At 50.5% G+C, this 19,881-nt stretch overlaps 8 protein-coding genes across 8 annotated transcripts; 4 read left to right on the forward strand and 4 right to left on the reverse strand.

The window, feature by feature from the left end:
• Window positions 1–259: 259 nt before the first annotated feature.
• Window positions 260–1,537, reverse strand: TERG_03212 (uncharacterized protein; the record flags this gene model as incomplete). The annotated part of the gene is made up of 3 exons (XM_003236115.2): window positions 260–1,099; window positions 1,177–1,250; window positions 1,330–1,537. The coding sequence occupies 3 exons, from the start codon at window positions 1,535–1,537 to the stop codon at window positions 545–547; spliced, it is 837 nt and encodes a 278-aa protein (XP_003236163.1). The 3' UTR covers window positions 260–544.
• Window positions 1,538–2,391: 854 nt separating this feature from the next.
• Window positions 2,392–4,308, reverse strand: TERG_03213 (uncharacterized protein; the record flags this gene model as incomplete). The annotated part of the gene is made up of 1 exon (XM_003236116.2): window positions 2,392–4,308. One exon carries the CDS (start codon window positions 4,306–4,308, stop codon window positions 2,392–2,394), a length of 1,917 nt encoding a protein of 638 aa, XP_003236164.2.
• Window positions 4,309–5,632: 1,324 nt separating this feature from the next.
• TERG_03214 (uncharacterized protein) lies at window positions 5,633–7,207 on the forward strand (the record flags this gene model as incomplete). The annotated part of the gene is made up of 1 exon (XM_003236117.1): window positions 5,633–7,207. One exon carries the CDS (start codon window positions 5,633–5,635, stop codon window positions 7,205–7,207), a length of 1,575 nt encoding a protein of 524 aa, XP_003236165.1.
• A 275-nt stretch (window positions 7,208–7,482) lies between these two features.
• Window positions 7,483–8,260, forward strand: TERG_03215 (uncharacterized protein; the record flags this gene model as incomplete). The annotated part of the gene is made up of 4 exons (XM_003236118.1): window positions 7,483–7,558; window positions 7,633–7,935; window positions 8,014–8,120; window positions 8,204–8,260. The coding sequence occupies 4 exons, from the start codon at window positions 7,483–7,485 to the stop codon at window positions 8,258–8,260; spliced, it is 543 nt and encodes a 180-aa protein (XP_003236166.1).
• A 628-nt stretch (window positions 8,261–8,888) lies between these two features.
• TERG_03216 (uncharacterized protein) lies at window positions 8,889–10,762 on the reverse strand (the record flags this gene model as incomplete). The annotated part of the gene is made up of 4 exons (XM_003236119.1): window positions 8,889–10,060; window positions 10,122–10,178; window positions 10,239–10,604; window positions 10,666–10,762. 4 exons carry the CDS (start codon window positions 10,760–10,762, stop codon window positions 8,889–8,891), a joined length of 1,692 nt encoding a protein of 563 aa, XP_003236167.1.
• A 1,214-nt stretch (window positions 10,763–11,976) lies between these two features.
• TERG_03217 (uncharacterized protein) lies at window positions 11,977–14,205 on the forward strand (the record flags this gene model as incomplete). The annotated part of the gene is made up of 1 exon (XM_003236120.1): window positions 11,977–14,205. One exon carries the CDS (start codon window positions 11,977–11,979, stop codon window positions 14,203–14,205), a length of 2,229 nt encoding a protein of 742 aa, XP_003236168.1.
• Window positions 14,206–14,503: 298 nt separating this feature from the next.
• TERG_03218 (uncharacterized protein) lies at window positions 14,504–16,013 on the reverse strand (the record flags this gene model as incomplete). Its single annotated transcript, XM_003236121.1, has 3 exons — window positions 14,504–14,586; window positions 14,641–15,332; window positions 15,418–16,013. The coding sequence occupies 3 exons, from the start codon at window positions 16,011–16,013 to the stop codon at window positions 14,504–14,506; spliced, it is 1,371 nt and encodes a 456-aa protein (XP_003236169.1).
• Window positions 16,014–19,221: 3,208 nt separating this feature from the next.
• TERG_11964 (uncharacterized protein) lies at window positions 19,222–19,482 on the forward strand (the record flags this gene model as incomplete). Its single annotated transcript, XM_047750997.1, has 1 exon — window positions 19,222–19,482. One exon carries the CDS (start codon window positions 19,222–19,224, stop codon window positions 19,480–19,482), a length of 261 nt encoding a protein of 86 aa, XP_047605879.1.
• Between the last annotated feature and the right edge of the window lie 399 nt (window positions 19,483–19,881).

A 19,881-nucleotide genomic window follows, 5' to 3' on the forward strand; every position in this document is an offset into this window, starting at 1 on the left:
GTAGCAGAAACTAGTAGTTCTCAAAGCAAACCCAGGTATATCCAGGTATATTCAGGACTAGACGGAACGGCGTCGAGTCAAGGTAGGTATATCTGATATAATCCTCTTCTTCTCCTCTTCTTCTGCTGCTGCTGCTGTTGTTGTCTTTTTATAGTCGAAGCGCCAGCGAAAAACAAGCGCGCGGGGCAGAAAAAGGTCACCGCCTGCGCCACAAGTGACGTCGCACCGCACGAGCCACCTATGACGTTCGCTTTTTCCATGTGAAACGAGGCGGTACTGGCAGTTATATTAAGTACTTACTATTATATTATCGTCGAGAAGTATCTTGTCGTGAATATCACTTGGGACGGCGTGGCTATAGCCAGGGGTGGAGGGAAGAGTGATGATACTGGTCAATTGCTACTGCTGGCCCATACGGTGACCACTGAATAACACTGAGAACGCACAAAAAGAAACCCTGTCTCTGAAAAACAGCCCATGTCTACGGCGTACACGTCCCGGTCTAGCAGCATCCTTGTCCCTGGCCTGACAACCCGCTTCGAAGCTACACGTTACGACGCTCGCGCAGAATCTTCTCGAGCTCGCGAACCCGCCGTCTCAGACTCTCGTTCTCCCGCTTGACAATTTCCAGCTCGGCTCGATGCCGCGCAGCCTCTTCGTACCGAGTCGTGCTCGACGCAGACTCCGACCGACGGTGAGCTCGCATTGCCGACTCCTCCAAGCTATGTGGTGAATGTAGCGGCGGAGACACCATTTCCGGCAGGCGGGGGAACGATCCAGACGCTTCACGGCTGGCAGCCGGGCGCTGGAAGTCCATTGATTGGCGTGAGGACGACGCTCCGGTGTCTCGCGACGGGACGACGCTTGTCAGCGCTGCAATGGCGCTGCCGGGCACATAGCTCGATCCGCCGATGCTTCGGGAGCTGAGAGTCGACGACGATCTATGGCGGGAGGCTGACGTTGCCCGGGGGGAGGCTACGGCGCTGTACGGTGCACCGTCGATCTGGTCGTTGACGTTCGTGGATGTCGACGACGCCGTTGATGCGACGGATGCGGTCTGGGCACGCAGAAGAGAAAGCTCTCGCGTGAGACGGTTTACCTGCCGAGTTGTGTCTTGGTTGGTATGCTATATTGCTCGCTAACACGGCCATGGGGGCGGCGATGGTAGATGCGTACCACTGCCTCTTGCTCCTTTTCCAGCTCTAGATGGATGTCTGATATAGTCATGGGCCTGGGATGACGCAGCGGGCCTGTATTGCTTGCATGTTAGTTATCCTGTTTAGGTACGCTTGTCAGGGGCGAGTAGTTAAGCAGTCAAAAGACACCCACCCGGCCCGCCACCAACGCCCGTATTGTCGCCCTGCACGCTGCCGCTGGACGAGGCGGTCGAATGCGGCATCAGAGGAGGCCTCATCGCGCTGGAGGCACTTCGAGACAGCGACGGCGACGAGATCGACTGAGATGCTCGTGCTGCTTCGGTCTCTGCAGCTTCGTCGGTGGCGCTGCCTGGTGATCCGACGTTCAGTCCCGGCGACATCGTAGGCCCGCAACGGTCGAGTATATAATATTCTTTAGCCACCGGCTGTCTTCGTTGGGCTTCTTATCCCAGCTGACGGCGGCAGGTAAAAGGCAGGTAGACGAACAGGAGCCCGAGCTGCCCTTTTGTTTACTATTTATTCGAAGAGGGAGAAGTAGGAAACGAGTTATTCTTATCTTGGCTGCATAAGTGGTGATCTTACCAGCCATCCCTTTGGAGCGAGACGGACGGTGTCATCCTGTATCAGGGTAGCAACGGTGACATATGGAGGTCTTGGGCCCGGTGAATACAGCTATATCACATCCCTGGCGTGTAATCGGCTCGCATGACGGGCCAGTTGGCTTTCGGATCGGCTTGACAGGCGCCATAGTTTATATATTCAGACAACCACCAGGTGAATAGTGTAGAAAGTCCGTCGAGGAGAGAGACCTTTTGCAATGCTAGAAGAAACGTATCTATACAAAAAGAGTCAAAGAATTGAAAAGGAGTCCAGCGGCAAAAAGCCAGTGAGTGCAAGAAACAATTTTGAACAATAATAAAGAAGAAAAAGAAGAAAAAGATCAAAATCCTACCCCAATAGACAGAGAATGACAGAGTTTCCGACCGTGAACTCCATAGACAGAGCTATGCAATTTATCCTTGAGGAAAAAAAAAAAAAAAAAAAAAAAGTGCAAAGTGCTCCCCTGATACCAGTCTCGTAGTTACCATCCATCCATCACGATCCCAACACAGGAAAAACAAAACGGGGTTCGATGAAATGTCACCCGGGGAAAAGGAGAGTTGGGCAGAATTAAACCCGTTCGAAGTTGAGGTCTTGCCGCCGTATATAAGGTCTGTTGAATAAACACCCACGTCTAACTGATAGGAGACTGGGAAGAGATCTCCGTGGACTGCGACTGAGCTTCTTTCCCTTCGTATGGGGGGTCTTGGGCCTTTGAGCTTTCGCGTTGGGGGTCACAGTTTCCGGAGTCGCTAGCCTGGCTGCTGACGGGAATTGGGACCGGCTGGCTCGAAGTCTCGGTTCTTTCGTTCTCTGCATCACCGACCATGGCTGCGAGGCTGCGGAAATTAAACACGGCGTCAATGTTGGGGTTCGAACCGTTGGGAGTGCCAGTGTCCTTTTGGTCGTCAAATGCGGATTCAACCAGCGATATGTCGGATGACGAGGCGCTCGAATGGGAGCGTGGATGTGGTCTGGGTGAAGGAGACGTTCCTGCTGGAGCGGAGCATTCGCCTGCAAGGGGAGTGTTGAGTCTTAATTTGGGTGGTTGCTCAGTCGCCTGGGATAACGATGATGGCTCCCCTTGATCAGCTGGAGCTGGAGCTGAAGCTGGAACTGGGCGAGCTACGCCTTTACCTTTATCCTGCGAGGAATCGTTTTCTGGAAGCCCTGCATCAGTGGAAGTAAGGCCGGTAGCAGAACTGCTGCTTTCATTGGTGCTGGAGGATTCTTCATTCTGAGCTGCAGACTTTCCAGCCCTTTTGGCTTCCTTCTCACGCTTCTTCGCTTCTTTCTTCGCTTCTTTCTCCTCCTTCTTCCGTCTCTCTTCCTCGGTTGTAAGACTGAGACGGATGGCTTCCATTATCATCATTTCTTCTATCTCTTCTGCTCTGCTCCGTTCTCGTCTTGACGTACCCCTTGCGGAGTTATTGGATTGCTCCTCGCCATCAATACGCTCGGTTGCGCGCCTCTCAGCTAGATAAGCAAAGGCATTGACATGGGTGGAGTTGCTCCGGCTAGTAGGACTGTCGTTACCAGTGCCTCGGCGTAGGAGAGCTCTTCTCCCAATATTTGCCAGGTTCCTAGACTCACCATTCGAACTGGATGTGCTATTATTGTTGTTATTGTTCATCAGATATGCTGCGGTGTGCAAAGCGGTGGCAGCGGCTGATCGTCTTGCGGCATTGGCTCGAGCTGTAGCTAGCTTTTGCGCCCAATCGGGACGAATCTTATCAGTGGTGATAACTCCCGGTGCATCCGCAGATAAGGAGGTGGCACGTCGTCGTGTCGTAGTCGTACCGGGGCTTGCATTCGCGGAGTTCAACGAGCTTGACGACGACATTGGCGAAGCTACTGCTCCCAGGTGATGACCGCCATGCCCTGGGGCATAAGCGAGACCACGGCGGAACGGGGGTTGCGCGTATGTTACACCAAACTCAGGCTGCACGCAAAAGGGGCAGGCAGCAGGTTCGGTTACAAGTTGGTGTTCAGACTCGTTCGTCTGTGACTCAGCGTCCCGGGACGGGTTTGCTCCTGGCTGCTCGTGTTCAGGCGGATGTGGATCTGCCCGTTTGATCTGTACGAAGCATTCTGAGCAGATAGGCTGGTCACAGCACCTGGTTTTGTTGAGGTATGGTGGATAGTAGAGGAAGCAGATCGGGCATTCCATGGGGTCCTTGTAGAGGTAGACTTCGATTGGCTGGCCGTTCACAAATGGATCGTGCGGGAGTTGGATTTCTCGCGGTGCCATGTTTGAATTCGATTTGGATGAAGTGGTTAATGATGCCAACGTCTTAGCTCGTCCTCTGAATAGTTGTGACCCAGACGGGTTTGTGCCAGCCGGGAATTGCGGCTGGGGAGGAGTCTTCAGTGCGCCAGCTGAGCTGTCAGAGTTGAAGGATTGAGATCTAGAGGCTATTGGAATGGTAAGTGTGTTCAGGAGTTTATCGTTCTGTCGGTCTTCCTGTGATGCTGGAGGTGGTGCCTTGTACTCGAGTTCTGGAGGGACCTCGTCTGCCGGGGGAATAGGTAGACCTCGAGCAGCAGCCATGATCTGATGTTCTGCCCAGGAAGCTGAGAAGTCCTGTAAACCTCTCCAAAACGGAGCAATTCGCCGCTCGATCTATAATCGGTCGTTAGTCATACATGTATATAGATGTCAGAAAGGACCTATTCATCCATACCATCAGCTGCCGAACAATAGGCTTGTTGAAGTCCTCTGTGCCAACATAGACACCCTGAGTAACGAGATAGCCGCCATCCACATGTTCTGTCTTCATACTCCGCTCTCTCTCCTTGATCCTTGCTGCTCGTTCTTTTTCACGTTTTCGAGCTTCCCGTTCCTGTCTTGTCTCCCGCCGTGGTTCTGGTGACGATGTGCCTCTGTCATTGCTCGATAAACCAAGGAATGACCGCTCCTGCGCGCCTCTAGCATGAGAATGATCTGTGTCATGGTATGTGCGCGACTGTCCATGCCTGAGGCCCGAAGGCCTGGCCTCCTTTGTAGCTGCGTTTCCCATCCTGATGGACAGAGAGCAGCGGTTTGTTTTGATTGATCTCGCGGTGGTCAAGGATCGGTGTTTTCCGAGTGAATCGAGCACACGTATGGTCAACAGAAGTTCCCTATGCTTATACCCGAGCGTTCAAAGGGGGCATTAACAGTGTCTCGAGGATAGGTCGAAGGGCAACGGAGGCTGCAGGCGATGCGTTGTTCCCAACGGGAGACTGGTTGCCATGCGAACGAGGAGGCGTATCAGGAGGCAAAGAAGGTATCCGGCAGGGTCCGTATCAGCTGGGAGAGGCTGGTTTGCATCTCTCTCAAGGTCTTCTTTCTCCTGTTCCGGCTCCTTGTCCTGTTGGGGGGGGATTGCCGGTCGTGTATCTCTCTCCCTTGCTCGCCTTGCTCTGAGATCCGGTAGTTACGAGCTGTCCAAGTACCCTGTCTGCCTCAACGTCGACAAGCGGCCTGCGCAAGTTAGGGTGGAGAGACGGCCAGCTCAGCTAGACGTAGCACGCAGCAACGCAGACAGACTGTGCCTTGCTCTCTGCCAGCTGCTGGATGTTGGTGGATGCAGAGCTGCCGTGCAGTGCGAGGAGTGAGGTTGGTCGACGCTCTTCTCTTGTGAGACGGCTCGCCCGGAGAATTCGAGGTTTTGGCGCTTTGGAGGTCACGAGCTTGGCGGGAAAAGTAAAAAAAACTCGCTTCATGTGAATTGCTTCTTCTTCCTCTTCTTCTTCATAGCGCCAAACTCCGGCAACCAACGTCTAGGATACACCACGACGAGCAGACGAGACTTGGAGCAGCGTGCTTGAGGAGGATTACGAGGTTCAAGGAGGGCAGAAAGGCCAGCGGCAGAGAGATTCGACCAGGGCGGATGTCGGACGCAGTTAAACGCCTGCATATCACGCCTCTAGACGCCGCGATCCTCGAGACAGTGCTGCAGCCCTCGATCCGCCCTCTTGCCACTGATATCTCGCTGCATACGATAGAGACGCACCCGGAGAACAACTACGGCTTCGTCACTCTCCCCAAGGCCGAGGCAGAGAAGCTCACCAAGAAGCTCAACGGCGCATTTCTCAAGGGCAGGAAGCTGAAGATAGAAGCGGCCAGACCTACTCCCAGCAGCCAATTGCAGGCTGAGCCAGAGGCCAGAGCTCCGTCCACGGGGCCAGATAAGGGGGTGGCTCTCAAGCGGAGGGCCATTGACCACGTTATCGAGGGCTACGAGCTTCCGGTGTCGCGGAAAGTAATGCGAGGATGGACTGAGCCTCGTTCCTCTTCGGGCAGATCGAAAAAGAAGGACGAGGACTCGAAGAAGGCAAAGAAGAGCAAGCAGCCGTCAAAGTACTCGAGTGGCTCAGAGTGCTTGTTCCGCACTGTGCCGCCGGCGAACAAGTCGGCAAAGACCAAGTCAGGCTCGAGCAAGAAGAAGGGAGGAGCCGAGTCTGTGACGGTCCACGAGTTTAAGCAGACAGTCAAGCATCCAAGCTTTATAAAGACAGGAGAGAATGTGTCCTCTTCGAAGCTTACTGGAGAGTACGTTGAAGGGAAAGGATGGATAGACCGGGAGGGCAATGTCAAGGAGGAGCCGCCAAAGAAGAGCGAGAGACCGGTTCAGACTACGTCTGTAGTGTCTAAGCAGATACCCATGGCAGATGAGAAGAAGAAGAAGAGAGAAGAGTCACTGGCTGCTAGTAATGAATCCGAGTCTTCAGCCGCCGAATCCTCCAGCAGCGAGGACTACACCAGCTCCGAAGGGTCAGATAGCTCGTCTGAATCGGAATCTGATGAAAAGGAGGAGGAAGACGGCTCCGACACTTCAAGCACTGGAACATCTAGCTCTGAAGAGTCGGAAACTGAGAAACCAGTGGCTGTCGAGCAGGAAACTCCAGCCCCGACCGTTGAAGAAAATAAAGATACCCCAAAAGTCCACCCGCTAGAAGCACTATTCAAGCGCTCCAAGCCATCTAACATCTCGATCCCAAACCCCCAGCTGACTATCGACACCCAGTTCAGCTTTTTCGGCAACGCAGAGGACTCTGGCAGTGAGGACGAGGCTCGTGACAAGCTCTATACTGAGCCACAGACTCCCTTTACGGTACAAGACTTGCAGTCCCGGTCTATGCGGAGTCTGGCTCCCACACCGGACACTGCACTCCCCACCAAGATCACTTTCTGGGGAGAGGACTCTAACGTGAATGTGAATGATGCACATGATGATGATGATGACGGGCTGGATACGCCCTCTGCTGAGAGGGAGCTACCTTCTTCACCCACCAAGCCCGGTGCTAAGCGTGGAAAGGAAGCTGCCGAAGATAGCGAGTTTGCTAAATGGTTCTGGGAGAATAGAGGAGATAACAATCGAGCATGGAAACGGATGAGAAGAGAGGCAGGCAAGGAGAGGCGCCAGAGGGAGAACAGGAGCCATAGTTCCCGGGGCAGAAAATAGCATAGATACCACGACGCATGAGTTCTCCAATTAAACAAGTAACTACACTGAATCCCACTTCATCCCTTGATCTCATATTCATCTTCTTCCATCTCATGTAGGCTGCTGGTTATCGTTCGTCGTTTTCTTCCGCTCGTCCATCGTCAGCTTAACTGATAAGATAAGATCTTACATAAGCATCACCTCCATCGTCGCATTTACCGCAACTCGCGGCCTCATTGAAGGGCAAAAGAAAGACATGAATAGCAGGATAAACCAGCCAAACAACTGCGACCATGATACTGCGAGGAATCCGGCTCCAGGTGTTGCTGCTCTTCATCGTGCCGTTGCTCTCCCTTGTTTCCGCAGGCAGTACGTCAACTCCTCTCCCGCCTCGTATCATCTCCATCCGAACCGACCGACTAACCAGCAATTCATCTGCCTAGAACCAACGTCCTTCTGCAAGTGCACTTGCTGGACAAACAGCACTATCATACCTCTCGGCCCGCCAGGCTCAGTCGCACCGCTAGATCCACGGTCACGAGATACACTGTCCTTTCGAGACTTCATCAGCGGCCGAGGCAATGGGGCGGTGAAATTGCCCACGCCGGATGGTGGCGAGGGAGACGACGAGGCGAAAGACCATGGGGGACGAAGCTGTAATGACTGCAATAGACGGTTCTGCCTAGACCAACATTTGCCTAAATGCAAGGGGGCAGTAGAAGAGAATGTTTTTACGACTTGTTTCCGTGAGTGTTAACGGTAGAGGATAACGAGGCGTGGTGGCGGGTTGGTGAAGCGTTTGCTAACGTTAAGATAATGTCTAGAGCGAGATTCAAATAAAGACAAGGCTGTTGTTTTCATATTCATCATTGCAACTGCGAGTTTGTTAGCCTGGGCTGCAGTCAAGCCGTGGGCAGAGACATGGATTCAGGTACGTTATGTCAAGTTAATACGCTCCCATCAAGATAGTTGGTCTTCTTTGGCTGTTCCATCTAACCGAGTACCATTTTACAGCGCTTCAGAGAAAGGCGTTCCTATCTCCCTATTTCATCCGAGGGAGAAGGCAGATAACTAGTTATGCTGGTCATGATTTGAGCTTGGCATTTTGATCGCTTGGGTAGGCATGTCTTGTTGACACGATGGGAGAATCGGCGCTTTTCTTTAGGGTCTCTACAAGTCGAATTTTGCAGGTTCACGACTGCATTGTAATTTTGTGTTTATATTGATCGATGACCTCCCCTTTTTCATTGCCTGACCTTGTGTTTTGGTGGCGTCGGAGCCGTCTATTATACGGAGCCGTCTATTATATATTTGATATATATAAATCAAAGAATCTTAGGAACAGCTAATAAATAGTAGATCATTATGTATTCAATTTGGCATGACAATATCTGACATTATAAAGAGACCGAACCCGTGCTTCCCACATTTAACAGGCTGCCTAGCTGTAGAAGCAAAACAATAAACATCGTAAAGTGACTGCGGATCTCGTTGAAATGTAGATTAAAACCATAACTCCAGCAGGTTTTTGAGGATAAATTGAACGAAAGAATGAAAAGTCCATCTTCGAGTCTGGGATTTGAATCAGGAATCGTTTTAATGTGCGATAAAGGTATCTCCTTGAAAATTGGAAAATTAAAAAGAGAAATAAAGGAAATCACTCTGAATCACTCTCCGAGACTTTCCTGTGGAAACCAAATTATACCAACGGCTGACGTTCATGTGGTGTCGGTTGCTCTTCCTCTTCCACATGGACGTGAATGACGGGAGGATGAGTTTCCACATGTCTGGAAAAACAAGGTGGGCGAGCCAGTATGGAAACACTTGTGTGTGGTTTACCGCTCATAAACCAAAGTTGCAGGGCTCCGAAGATAGCGACTAGGCTGCTAGCCCACCAGGCAATTCCGGTAAACCCAATTCGGGTCCCGACAGTATAAAGGTATCCGGCAATCGGCGGGGCAAGTGTTCGACAGGCTGCTCCAGCGGATGCAGCAAGGCCGTTGATTTTTCCGAGGGTATTGTACGACGGGCTGGCTTGCTTGATCAATATGAGCAGCACGGGATAGGCCAGGATGGAGAAAAGATTTCGAATCGTAAGACATGTGTAGATGCCAGGGTATAAGAGGCGGATTGGCAGGAAAACCAAGAAGGGCACAATAAAGTATGCCACGGGATGGAGGATGGTGACGAGAACGAAGACGCTCCATACGCCTAACCATTCGGTGACAATAGGGAAGATGAAGGCCTGAATTATCAGGGCAATAACTCCGTTTACGGCCATGATCAAGCCAACAGTTTGCGTGGATAGGGCTAATCCTCCTGGGATGTCCAGGGGAGAGGACGGACGGTGGTGGATAAGTCCATCTCTCTGATCCTGAAGGAAAATCGGGAGGAGATGATCGTAGGTCATGGAATGGTAGGTGAAGATACCCAGGGCGATTATGAGCATAGTCACACGTTTTGTAAAGACTTTACCCGAATCCGGAGCCGGAAGGGATTTCCCATCTGGCCTGACATACCATTCCTCATCCTCGTGCATGTCAACCTCGTTGAAAGTGCCATATGACTTGGCGGTTAAGTCTGCACCAGCATGAGCTGTAGATCCTGCCGTAGCGACAGCATAGAGAGGAGCACCAATAGTGTCATTATCATCCTCATCGGTATGCTGTTCTGCACCTTCAATACGAGTATGCTGGGGTTGGTGGTCGGGATGTGTTTCATTCAGGAAAAAGTATCCGGCAAAGATACTGATAAAGAGTAGCAGCGAACATATTATGTTAGGGAGAAGGTAAGGGAAGGTACCAAACAAGCCTGATGGAGAGAAGAGCGAAGGGAAGGATTTATATGGCTGCGCAAACGTGCCTCCAATCGCTAGTAAGAGTTAGCAGTTACTGTAAGGTAGGAAAAGGAATATTCTGGGAAAGGGATATACCTGGGCCTATGATTGTCCCAATAGACCAGACAAATGGCATAACAGCGTATGCTCGCGCTATAATATGTTAGTATATGGATGTAGGCAAAGATAATGATATCAGAACGTCTAACTTACGCTCATGGTCCGGATTCTTAACCACCTCACCAACCATTGTCTGGATAACCCCAACATTGCCGTTCAGGAGGCCGCCAACAACTCTGCCGAGGAGAGCCATCCAGAAGTTCCGGGAAAACCCGACTATCATAAGAGACAAGACAGTACCAGCACATCCTAGGAGAAGAACAGGCTTGCGACCAACTTTGTCCGACAGGCCTCCCCAGAACATTCCAGTCAGGCTCTCCGACAAGGCAAAGGCGGAAATGATAATTCCAGCGTAAAAGGACGCATTGCTCTTGTCTCCAATATTGAAATCCTTAACCATTACCCATGAATATGGGAAGATGGAGGTCAATGCGATCGGCTCTGCAAAGCGACATACCGCTATAAGCTGGTTAGTATGGTTCAAGGCCATTAAGGACACAAGCCATTCGCGTCAACTCACCTAGGATAAATAGCTGGACGGTTGGGAAAGCGTCGTCGGCGCGTGAAGAAGTCGGAGGAGAAGAGTTATGGTGTCTTGCCTGACGTGTTAATCTCATGGCTCTATATATTCTAGTCTGGTTCTTACGGCTATCCTCCCACGCAACCCCCGTTCCCTCTTTTCAACCAGAACCTGTTGTCAGTTGAGATGAAAGACGAGACACTGCACGCTCTGCCGGCTTGGAAGAATCAACGTCAAGGTAAAACCTGGGGAAGTATTGCCAGCGAAGGCCAATTATATTTATTGATGCGAAGAGGGGTTTAGGGAAAAGGTGGTGTCTGTCAGGCTGCTCAGTCACGTCTGTCTGCCGACAGTTTCTTGTGGTTGAGAGTTCGTCTGTCCTGCCTGGGCTGGTTCTCAATCGCCGGAGCAGGTGAACTTGAGACCAGAAATCACTGAGGCGGCTTGTGCAAGCGTGCAGGTTGGGCGTGTTTGTTGTGCGTTGCTGGGCGAGCGGTGGAGTTGAGAGTTGTGGAAGTGGGAAGAAAGTTCGCTGTTCAGGAGAAATTAAAGAAAAGTCTGATCACGAGTGGCGGTCTGACTGGCACGGTAAACCATGGATAACATGGTCCTTAGCCGCTGAATACACGGTGACGTAGTACAGCTTCTGACCTTTGGGCAAGCGGCAACTGGGCTAAAGAAATTGTGAAGCCGACCTTGCTGGTGGAGAAGGGTGACTGTCTGGTACAAGGTACTCGTCTCGAGACCCCCACCGGGTGTTCTTATTGAGACGAAAGCAACTGAAGATCTTCCGCTGTCAACCGCTGCAATCAAACCCGCAGGACGTGATACCCAGGCCGTCCGGCCTAGTCGCATTTGACGAACAACGCACCCTGCATATGCGCTTGCAGGTTGATAAGATGAGGTCGAAATGTACCGCAAGAGGCAAAAAGACGCGGCGCATATAAGGTTCACGCTTACTTAAGATTTAAGCGCCAAGCTTTGCTCCGTGCTGTAATTTTAGTATTAACGCCGTATTGATTGTAAACCCCACTGACGCTTATGTCATGATTATGTCATCTTATGTTTACTCGGTTGCCGGGCCAAAGTATCAAAACATCGCAAAGCTCGCTTTTCTTTTCTTCATGCGACACAAGAGACAGACAAAACTGGGAAATATATTACATTCACTCAGACCATCAGTGACGCATCCCTTTTTCATCACTTGATAGTCTTTTTGTGATATCCTATGCAGGATACCCTCAATGCTGAATTTCAAGTAAAAACGCAAAAAAAAAGTCACAGCAAACGACGGAAATACCGATTGTGACAATGGACTGTCCGCTGTCACCTCTGTCACCTTCGAGACTCAATTCTCGTCCATCACACCTTCAGTCACTTGCTTCACCACTATCGAAAAGTCCCATGGGAGACGCCGAGGACCTAGATAACTTGTACTACGATGAAAACACCATACCATCAAAACAAACCAGAAACTCCCCTGTCTTTGATATCCACGAAGACCACCACCATGACCAGTCCGGCTTCCAGAATCCTCCTAGCTCCCCTTTTCAAGACTCAATAAATATTGAGTATACAGATCGACCGGACGAGGGTCCAGCTGCACTCTTTGACGCTGATGAGAGCTGCCATATTGAGCCCACACATAACCCATACGAAGATTACACCGAACATGACCTTGATATGAACGAGCAAGAAAACGTATCACAGGATCAGCCGGCTGATGCAGTTGAAACGGGTGACAATCACGAAGACAAACAAATCGTTGAACCAGAGTCGTCCTCACGGCAGTCTTTGGCTACAGTTGTTGAAGAAAATACCCATGAGCACATGAGCATTGTCCGCCACCAAAACGAAGGAGATAGTTCTATATGCGACAGTGTCCACGGTGATAATAGTGTGGGAGATCATACAAGTCTCAGTACCTTTTCAGCAGTGCCTAACGCCGACATGACTCTCTTTTCCAAGCTCAGAAACGACTCTCCACTTACGTTTACCCCAAATGTTAGAGATCAAATGTCACAAGTGACTCCTAGATCAGCGAAACGAGCGTTGAACAAACAAGAACCAGGAATGTCATCTAGCGAAACAGAATCGTCCAGTTTCCCACGTTCTCCTGTCCGGAAATATATGCGCGTTGAGGATGACGCCAACCTTCTAGACTTTACAGACCAAATGGATGTTCCTACCAACTGTGCACTTGAGGGTCAGAAGTCTCCCTATAGGGCTCGACGGACCTCGCCGAGAAAGCCGGGGGAGAATTTTAGGTCTCCCAACAAGTTTTCTCTTCTGGACTTTGATATACCACCACCTGCGACTCCTCGGTCTATTCCCTCAATTACTCCTAGAGAGTTGGAATCGTTGAAATCTTCCTTCTTGTCGCAGATATCCTCTCTAAAAGCTACTCTCAATGGAAAAGATGCCGAAGTTGCTAGCCTCAAGGACTCTGTCTCTGACGCCGAACGTCGCGTTGGAGAGGCATTGGAGCAGGTTAGGAATGAAACGGCTAAAAGGGAAGCCCTTGAATCAGAACAGGTTGAATGGGAAAGGAGGAGTCAGGAGATGAAAGATGTGTTGAGAACTGTCAAGGCCGAAATGGCTGACGGCGAGAGAGAAAGAGAAAGCCTTGCTCAAAGAGCAGAGGAGGCCGAGAGGGCCAGAGAACAGATGGAGGGAAAGCTGGTCGAGTTGGAAAGCCAGCTTTCGGCTGCACGGAGCAACAATGGTACTGGTACACAAGGCTCCGCTCAGCCGACCAACTGTAACACCAGGAACTCGGATGAGACCGCCAGAGAAGTTCAAGATGCCGTAGAAAGAGTTGCCCGCGAACTACATGCCTTATACAAGGGTAAACACGAGACGAAGGTTGCCGCCTTGAAGAAGAGTTATGAAGCTCGTTGGGAAAAGAGAGTAAAAGAAGGTGAAAACAAGTTGAGGGATGCCTTGGAGAAAATCAAACACCTTCAGTCTGAGCTGAATGGAGCAAAATCGAGATTTGCTGATGAGGAGACCGCACCAGGGGATGCCACAATGCTTCGAGAGAATGAAGGCTTAGAGGCTGAAAAACGGGTACTGGAGGCCCGGATCAAGGGGCTTGAACAAGAGATGATATCACTCAAGAAAGATAGCGAGGCCTTACGCTCCGAACTCAAGGCTGAAAGGGCAGAGAAAGGAGAACTAGTTGCAGTGGTGGATGAGTGGCTTCAAATGCAGCAAGATTCCCAACCGGCCCCAGAGCCTGCAGAGAAGCCATCTACTCCACCCTGTGAGGAACTAAATGAGGAAGAAAGAAGCGAGAAGATGCCTATTTCCCAGCCAACACCAGCTGCAAGCAGTAGCAGCAGCAGCAGCAGCATTGGATTAAAGAGCTCTACCTCATCCCGTCCCCGTCAGCTTCCACAAAGCCATACTCCCCGAATCCCACGTTTTGGTGCTCCATCTGGCACTAAAGTCGCTCCCAGTGGCATTGCCATGGCAAAAACCCCGGGCCGCAGTGGCATTATGAGTTCGATTGAAAGAATGGGAAGAGGTGGCAATTAATTAAAAGTCCGGCAACTACAGTACTAATCACGAATCTGCTTGCTAACCTTTTTTTGGTTTTTTTTTTTATGAGTCTGACGCTTCTGTTATGTTGGTGTTTGTTTTGATGACTAGCTTGTCCGCTTAGATACCACACAGCAATGAGATTTCCATGTTTAATTAATTGATTAATTGATGGTTATTATATACGAGTAGGAAGTAGGGAGGTCCTATAGTACAGATATGTAAACCCGATTCGGGCTGCGAGGCTGGGGATGAGTGGGCAGTTTTCCCCCTGGACATGTTCCAACAATACCTATTACTCTTCAATAGCTTTTCGGGTTTCACTCTCAATATCATATGAATATAATATCTTGACCCAAGGCGGCGCTGGAAAGAAACCTATAAACGGGTCATTAGTGCTTGTTCCCTTAACACCCAGAAGACCCGACTTACTCATAAGGTACATCATCAAATACATAAACCATTCCTGGAAAACAGAAAGATTCCGCTTCTGGTTTTGATATTTCCTCGCCTGGTCGAGAATTGCCTTGATCCGAGGCATGCGTATACTCATGAGCTTCTTCGCTGCCCATGATATTCTCGCCTTTCGAGCCTGAAGCGCACTGTCCTCTGACGATTCCTGGCCTTCCTTGCCCAGGGTATGGGCTAGTAATATAGAAAAACACTCTACATCTTCCATTGCCTGAGACACACCTTGTCCCGAAGTAGGTGGGAGGGCATGTGCCGCATCACCGATCAGTACAACTCCTTGTCTTTCCCACGTAGGTAGTTCCGGCACGGTCCAGACAGGGTACATGTTCTGTATATCTGCTGAGGCGAGTATTTTCTGCACAACGGGGCTTTTCCACGAGGCATGCCGGGACTTTACGTCCTGGATGATGGCGGCTTTGTCTATGGATTTGGTATCGGGACATTCTTTAGCTTCGTATGTAGACCACCACATTACCGTGTTGCCTGGTTTGAGTACTCCTTGCGGTATATGACGATTTGGTTCGTCCTTGTCAGTGTTGGTGTAGCAGTAGCCGAAAAAGCCGTTCCCGCCGAAGACCAGGTTCATGGTGCCTGGCTCGATTTGGTCGTGTAGTTGGTCAGCCGGGAAGAACCCGCCTACTCCAGCGACTCCTCTGATGCATTGTTAGTTGGGCAAGCTCGTATTTGAGTAGAATGTGTTCTTTATTCATCTAGTAATATAGTCGAAAGGAGACTTACTCGTAGTGTGGTGGGTATCGGTCTTCTTTATCCTCCGGAAACAAAGCTGACTTAGTGACACTTTTGAGCCCATCAGCACCAATGACTAGGTCTGCCTCTACATCTGGACTGCCATCAACAAACTTGATAACATTTCGTCCGTCTGGCTTCGCAACGACCGAGGCCACTCGCTTATTGACAACGATATCATCCGGGACCCGATCTCGAAAGCATCGCCACAGGGCATGCCGGCTCAACGAGACAGAGTTGATCTTTGGATTCGAGCCAGAGACTTCCATCTTCATGAGATTCCATCCATGGGAGCTCTTCATTTGCTGGTATGCGTATGGGTATCCCATCCTAGTAATGGCGTGGTATATATCTTCATCAAGCCGTCTGACACAGCTTAAACCGTTTGGGCAGATTGCCAGCCCGGCACCCACGACGAAGCTTGAAGAATGTACATCTCCATCAGAATAGTTCTGTGGAGATGATGCTGAAGTTTCGTATGCTTCATAGATGGTGTATTCATGTTCCTCTCCGGCCGGGAGTCTCTTCTTCAAGGCGAGATAGACTGCACACCCACTGATGCCGGCACCAATTATTGCTATTTTCATCGTGGTAAGTAACTGGTTATTTGTCTGACAATGTAAAATGCAATATCAAGAGATCTGGCTCAGCAACCATCTTGCTGACACTCGACCATTTTATGCTGCAGCGAGAATGTTGCTGCCTTCTTCCTCTTTTGGTTAGGTTAGTTTTGTGATGCTAAAAATAGAATTTGAAGAGAAGCCAAATTTTGGCCTGTCGAAGGTTGATGTTCGATTTGAACAGTTCATGTTTGTTCAATATCAATCACTATCGTTGATGCGACCACCATTGATACACAGAGAAGAGTGGAAAGGGCTGGCTGGGAGCTGCGGGAAGAACAGCTACCTGGAAGCAGCTATGTAGTCGCATCTTAGCTGGCCATATTAAGGCCCAGGGCTCCGTCTTTGACAGTGACCAGCCCGCAACACTCCTTGGGCTTCAAGTTTACTCCATAGGAAAGAAGCTATAGAAGGAGCTATAAGGAGTGCCGAGTAGCAATAGTAATATAACTTAGCTACAGATGGCCGGGCCGATGTCACTTGCTCTCGGGATACGTTCTCGATCGGGCGCATCTACCCAACCATTAGTTACATTCTATACCTACCTCGCTGCCTTGGAAGGCTAAGTCGTTAGCTGTGGACAGCTGTCTCTGCGATGGAGTGGTCGGACCAACGGGTAGCCAGCCGGCGGCATTCCGCAGGCGAAATGAGCTCCTCGAAAGCAATAATATCCCAGCCGCCCTGCCACCAACAGGGTCTAAAATTGCACTTTCACCAACCCTGAGGCTGGCGTCCCTCAGGGGCTCCATAACCAGTTAGCGAGGCCGATGCAGAGCCCCCCTGGCCAAGGACCCCCGTAGCTTGTCATTTGTCGTCACCCCGGACTTCGACATCGGCCGCTTTGACTCCAACCAGTACTCGTATACCAGTTACGACTCAAGCAGGAAACCATTTGAAAGCTACCCCTTGCGTAAACACTCGGAGGAGGCCGGTCGAATGTGTATACTCAAGTCAACCAAACCTGCCGCTGCATGGTGAGCCGGACTGTTCAAGTGTCAAAAATATGCAAACATGCCAACGAGAACTCACAACCTTGGCCGTCGTCGCATCTGCCGCCCGCAACGCCGCGACTCCCTGCATGCATGAATCCTCCATGGCCGTCCTCTCTCCTCTCTGCTCTTCTGGTTCATGCTGGCATTCCTTTTCATGCATTTCATGCCCTCTTCATGCTTTTTTGCTGCTCCTGCTGGTGGTGGAGATTCCGATCTCGCTGCAAGCAATTGCCCTTCCGGGACTAGCAGGTCATGTGCCGAACTTGCACCGACTTTCTGCCTTTTTCTCGTTTCTTCTGCAACGCCAACACCGCCAAAACAACGACATCAAGACTTTGCAGACGGGCAGACGAGCATTCGAGAGCCGGGAATGGGCCAGCTACTGCTAGTTGAAGAGATGAGACGACTGGCGACTCGTACGGCGACTCGTGCGAGACAGAGAGGAAGGCCTGCTCGCGACTGAGGACGGTCACCTAGCACAGCATCAACTAGTTATCATCATCCTACGAGATGGCTACAAGACAGTTCAGCTTCGATAGACAAGACTTCAAGGACTCGCGTCGTCAGCCAGGATGGTTGATGATGGTCGTTGATGGCTGGCACACAGAAAGCAGCAGGGCAGGATTATTATTATTGAGCTTTTGTGACTCCCTGGCTGAACGGTGCCGTGATCCGAGCAAGGGTTGAAACAAGAGCTTGACAGAGGCCGAACACATTCGTATTGCGGAAAGCGTATGGAGTAAGCAATGCCGTTTTGCCTTTGGCCACCAATCACAGGCAGAGGCTCGGCCGGAGGTTTCGCCGTCGTGATGGCACTCCTGACCTGGTTGCAGACAGAAGGGGCCGCCACTCACTCCCAACGGCCTTCTTTCCGAGCCTCTCAAACCTGACCGACATCTCATGAGCCAGACAGAACTGGGACTGGGCGATCGGGGTCCCTCTCCGCCTTTTCTACTCGAAGCGTTTGGGCTCCTCACCCACTTCGCCGGCCCTGATATGGTGCTAGAAACTAACTCCACGAGGCGTGCTGCACATCTACAGGGGTGGAGCTTGGTCGTACAGGGTGGCATGCAGCTCCACGTCAAGCTTGCCTGTGACCACTTGACATTTTTTTTTTTTCATGTCTGATCCATGAGCATTTTTTAATGCACCACGAGGGGGAGAGGGGGCACAGTTAGCCTGCATGTCGTCACTTACGCAGCCACCATCGAATATCTCCAATTTATAGGGGTGAGGGGGCCTCCAACTAGTTAGTTAGTTGGCCCTTTTTACAGCCTTAAGGGGCAACTCAGAATTATGATTCATGGCTTGGGTTCGGCACAGTACCTGTCCCAAGAACAATCTGAATTCAAACACAAGGTAGCTCTGTCTTGACAGATTCCAGATTCCGAATTGCGGGATCTCGGCAGTATAAGATCCATCAAAACGGAGCACTCCATAATTACTACGGTACTCGTACGCATTTTCAACTTTCAAAGATGGCTTGGCTGATAGTTTGCACTCGCCCGGCCGGGTGGAAGATGCCGTGTGACGAAACCTCGAAAACAAAACCAGCAGCAACAGCAGCATTGTGATCCCTGAGCTCGGTCCAGGAACGTCAAAGGCTGGTTTGCAACACTTCTGCCAGTACATAACTAGGCCCATCCCCAGAAAAAATTAAGGACATATCCTGCACTCGATATTCGCCGGGAGTGAACCCGTCTTTTCTGAAGCGTTCGATTCTCCACTAAAGAAACACAACCTTCCCCACTCACTGTCCAAGAAGATTATTTCCCCAAACTCGAATTATTCTATAGTTACAGGGGGTCTGGGGAAGAAGTATAAGTACGGTCTCGCCCCATTACTGGCCAATAATGCCGTCCCCCCCCCCCCCCTTTTGCCTGTGTACAAGTCCGAGAAACCTAAGGGCTATGACGATGTCTTGAAGTTCGAGGCCTCCATATATTAGAAACCTCCATCCCACCCATACCCCACGCCTGTTCTGTTCTTTGACATTTTTCTTCCTTCCAAGCAAGTTGTTGATACCGACCACGCCCTTTTGTCAAATACACTCGTATACTTATACGGAGTACACGTCCGCTTTTGCTGCTTCTCATACTGCTCCTGTTTCTGCGCCTGTAACCATCATTGTCACCGTCCCGCCGCAGTTCATGCAATAACACATTGGGACACCGTTCGTCGTCATGGTCTCGTCTCCAGAATCTCCAGACAACAGTTTGTCTAAGAATAAACGCAAGTCCAACGCTGCCAGTTTACAGAACTCGGCCCGCCCAGTCAAGAGAAGAGCATCAAAGGCTTGCTGCTGCTGTCGGGCTCGCAAAGTTCGTTGTGATGTTGTTGAGAATGGCTCTCCGTGTACCAATTGCCGTCTAGATGATGTCGAGTGTGTCGTTGCAGAGAGTAAACGCAAAAAGTCAGTAGCCACTGGACTTCACCACCAGTAGACCAAAAACCTTCATGAATGGAACGCCGGCTAAAAGGATTGTATAGGAAACATCATGTCGAGCTTGCGGTGGAAACACCGAAGGATTCATCGCCGGATAATTCATCTATATTCGGCAAGAATTCTGATTCTAACAGGCTGTTCCCGTCTCTCTCTGATTCATGGCCCTCAGTATCGCCTGGAAGATACCCAGAGAACGAACAGCATGTGCCTCATATGATATGTGAGATACCTCCCTTAGACTTCTTTTATCTCTATGTAGCTGTTACTAATGAAATCTGTTAAGATCAAACCCAGAAGAGACAGCGTATGCAAGATGAGGAAAGGAGGAGACGGCTATCGAGCAGCACAACTATCAACTCTCCATTTCTCTACACCGTACCACCGAAGGTCACAGCTA

The sequence above is a fragment of the Trichophyton rubrum genome (genome assembly GCF_000151425.1).
Source record: "Trichophyton rubrum CBS 118892 genomic scaffold supercont2.3, whole genome shotgun sequence".
NCBI lineage: Eukaryota > Fungi > Ascomycota > Eurotiomycetes > Onygenales > Arthrodermataceae > Trichophyton > Trichophyton rubrum.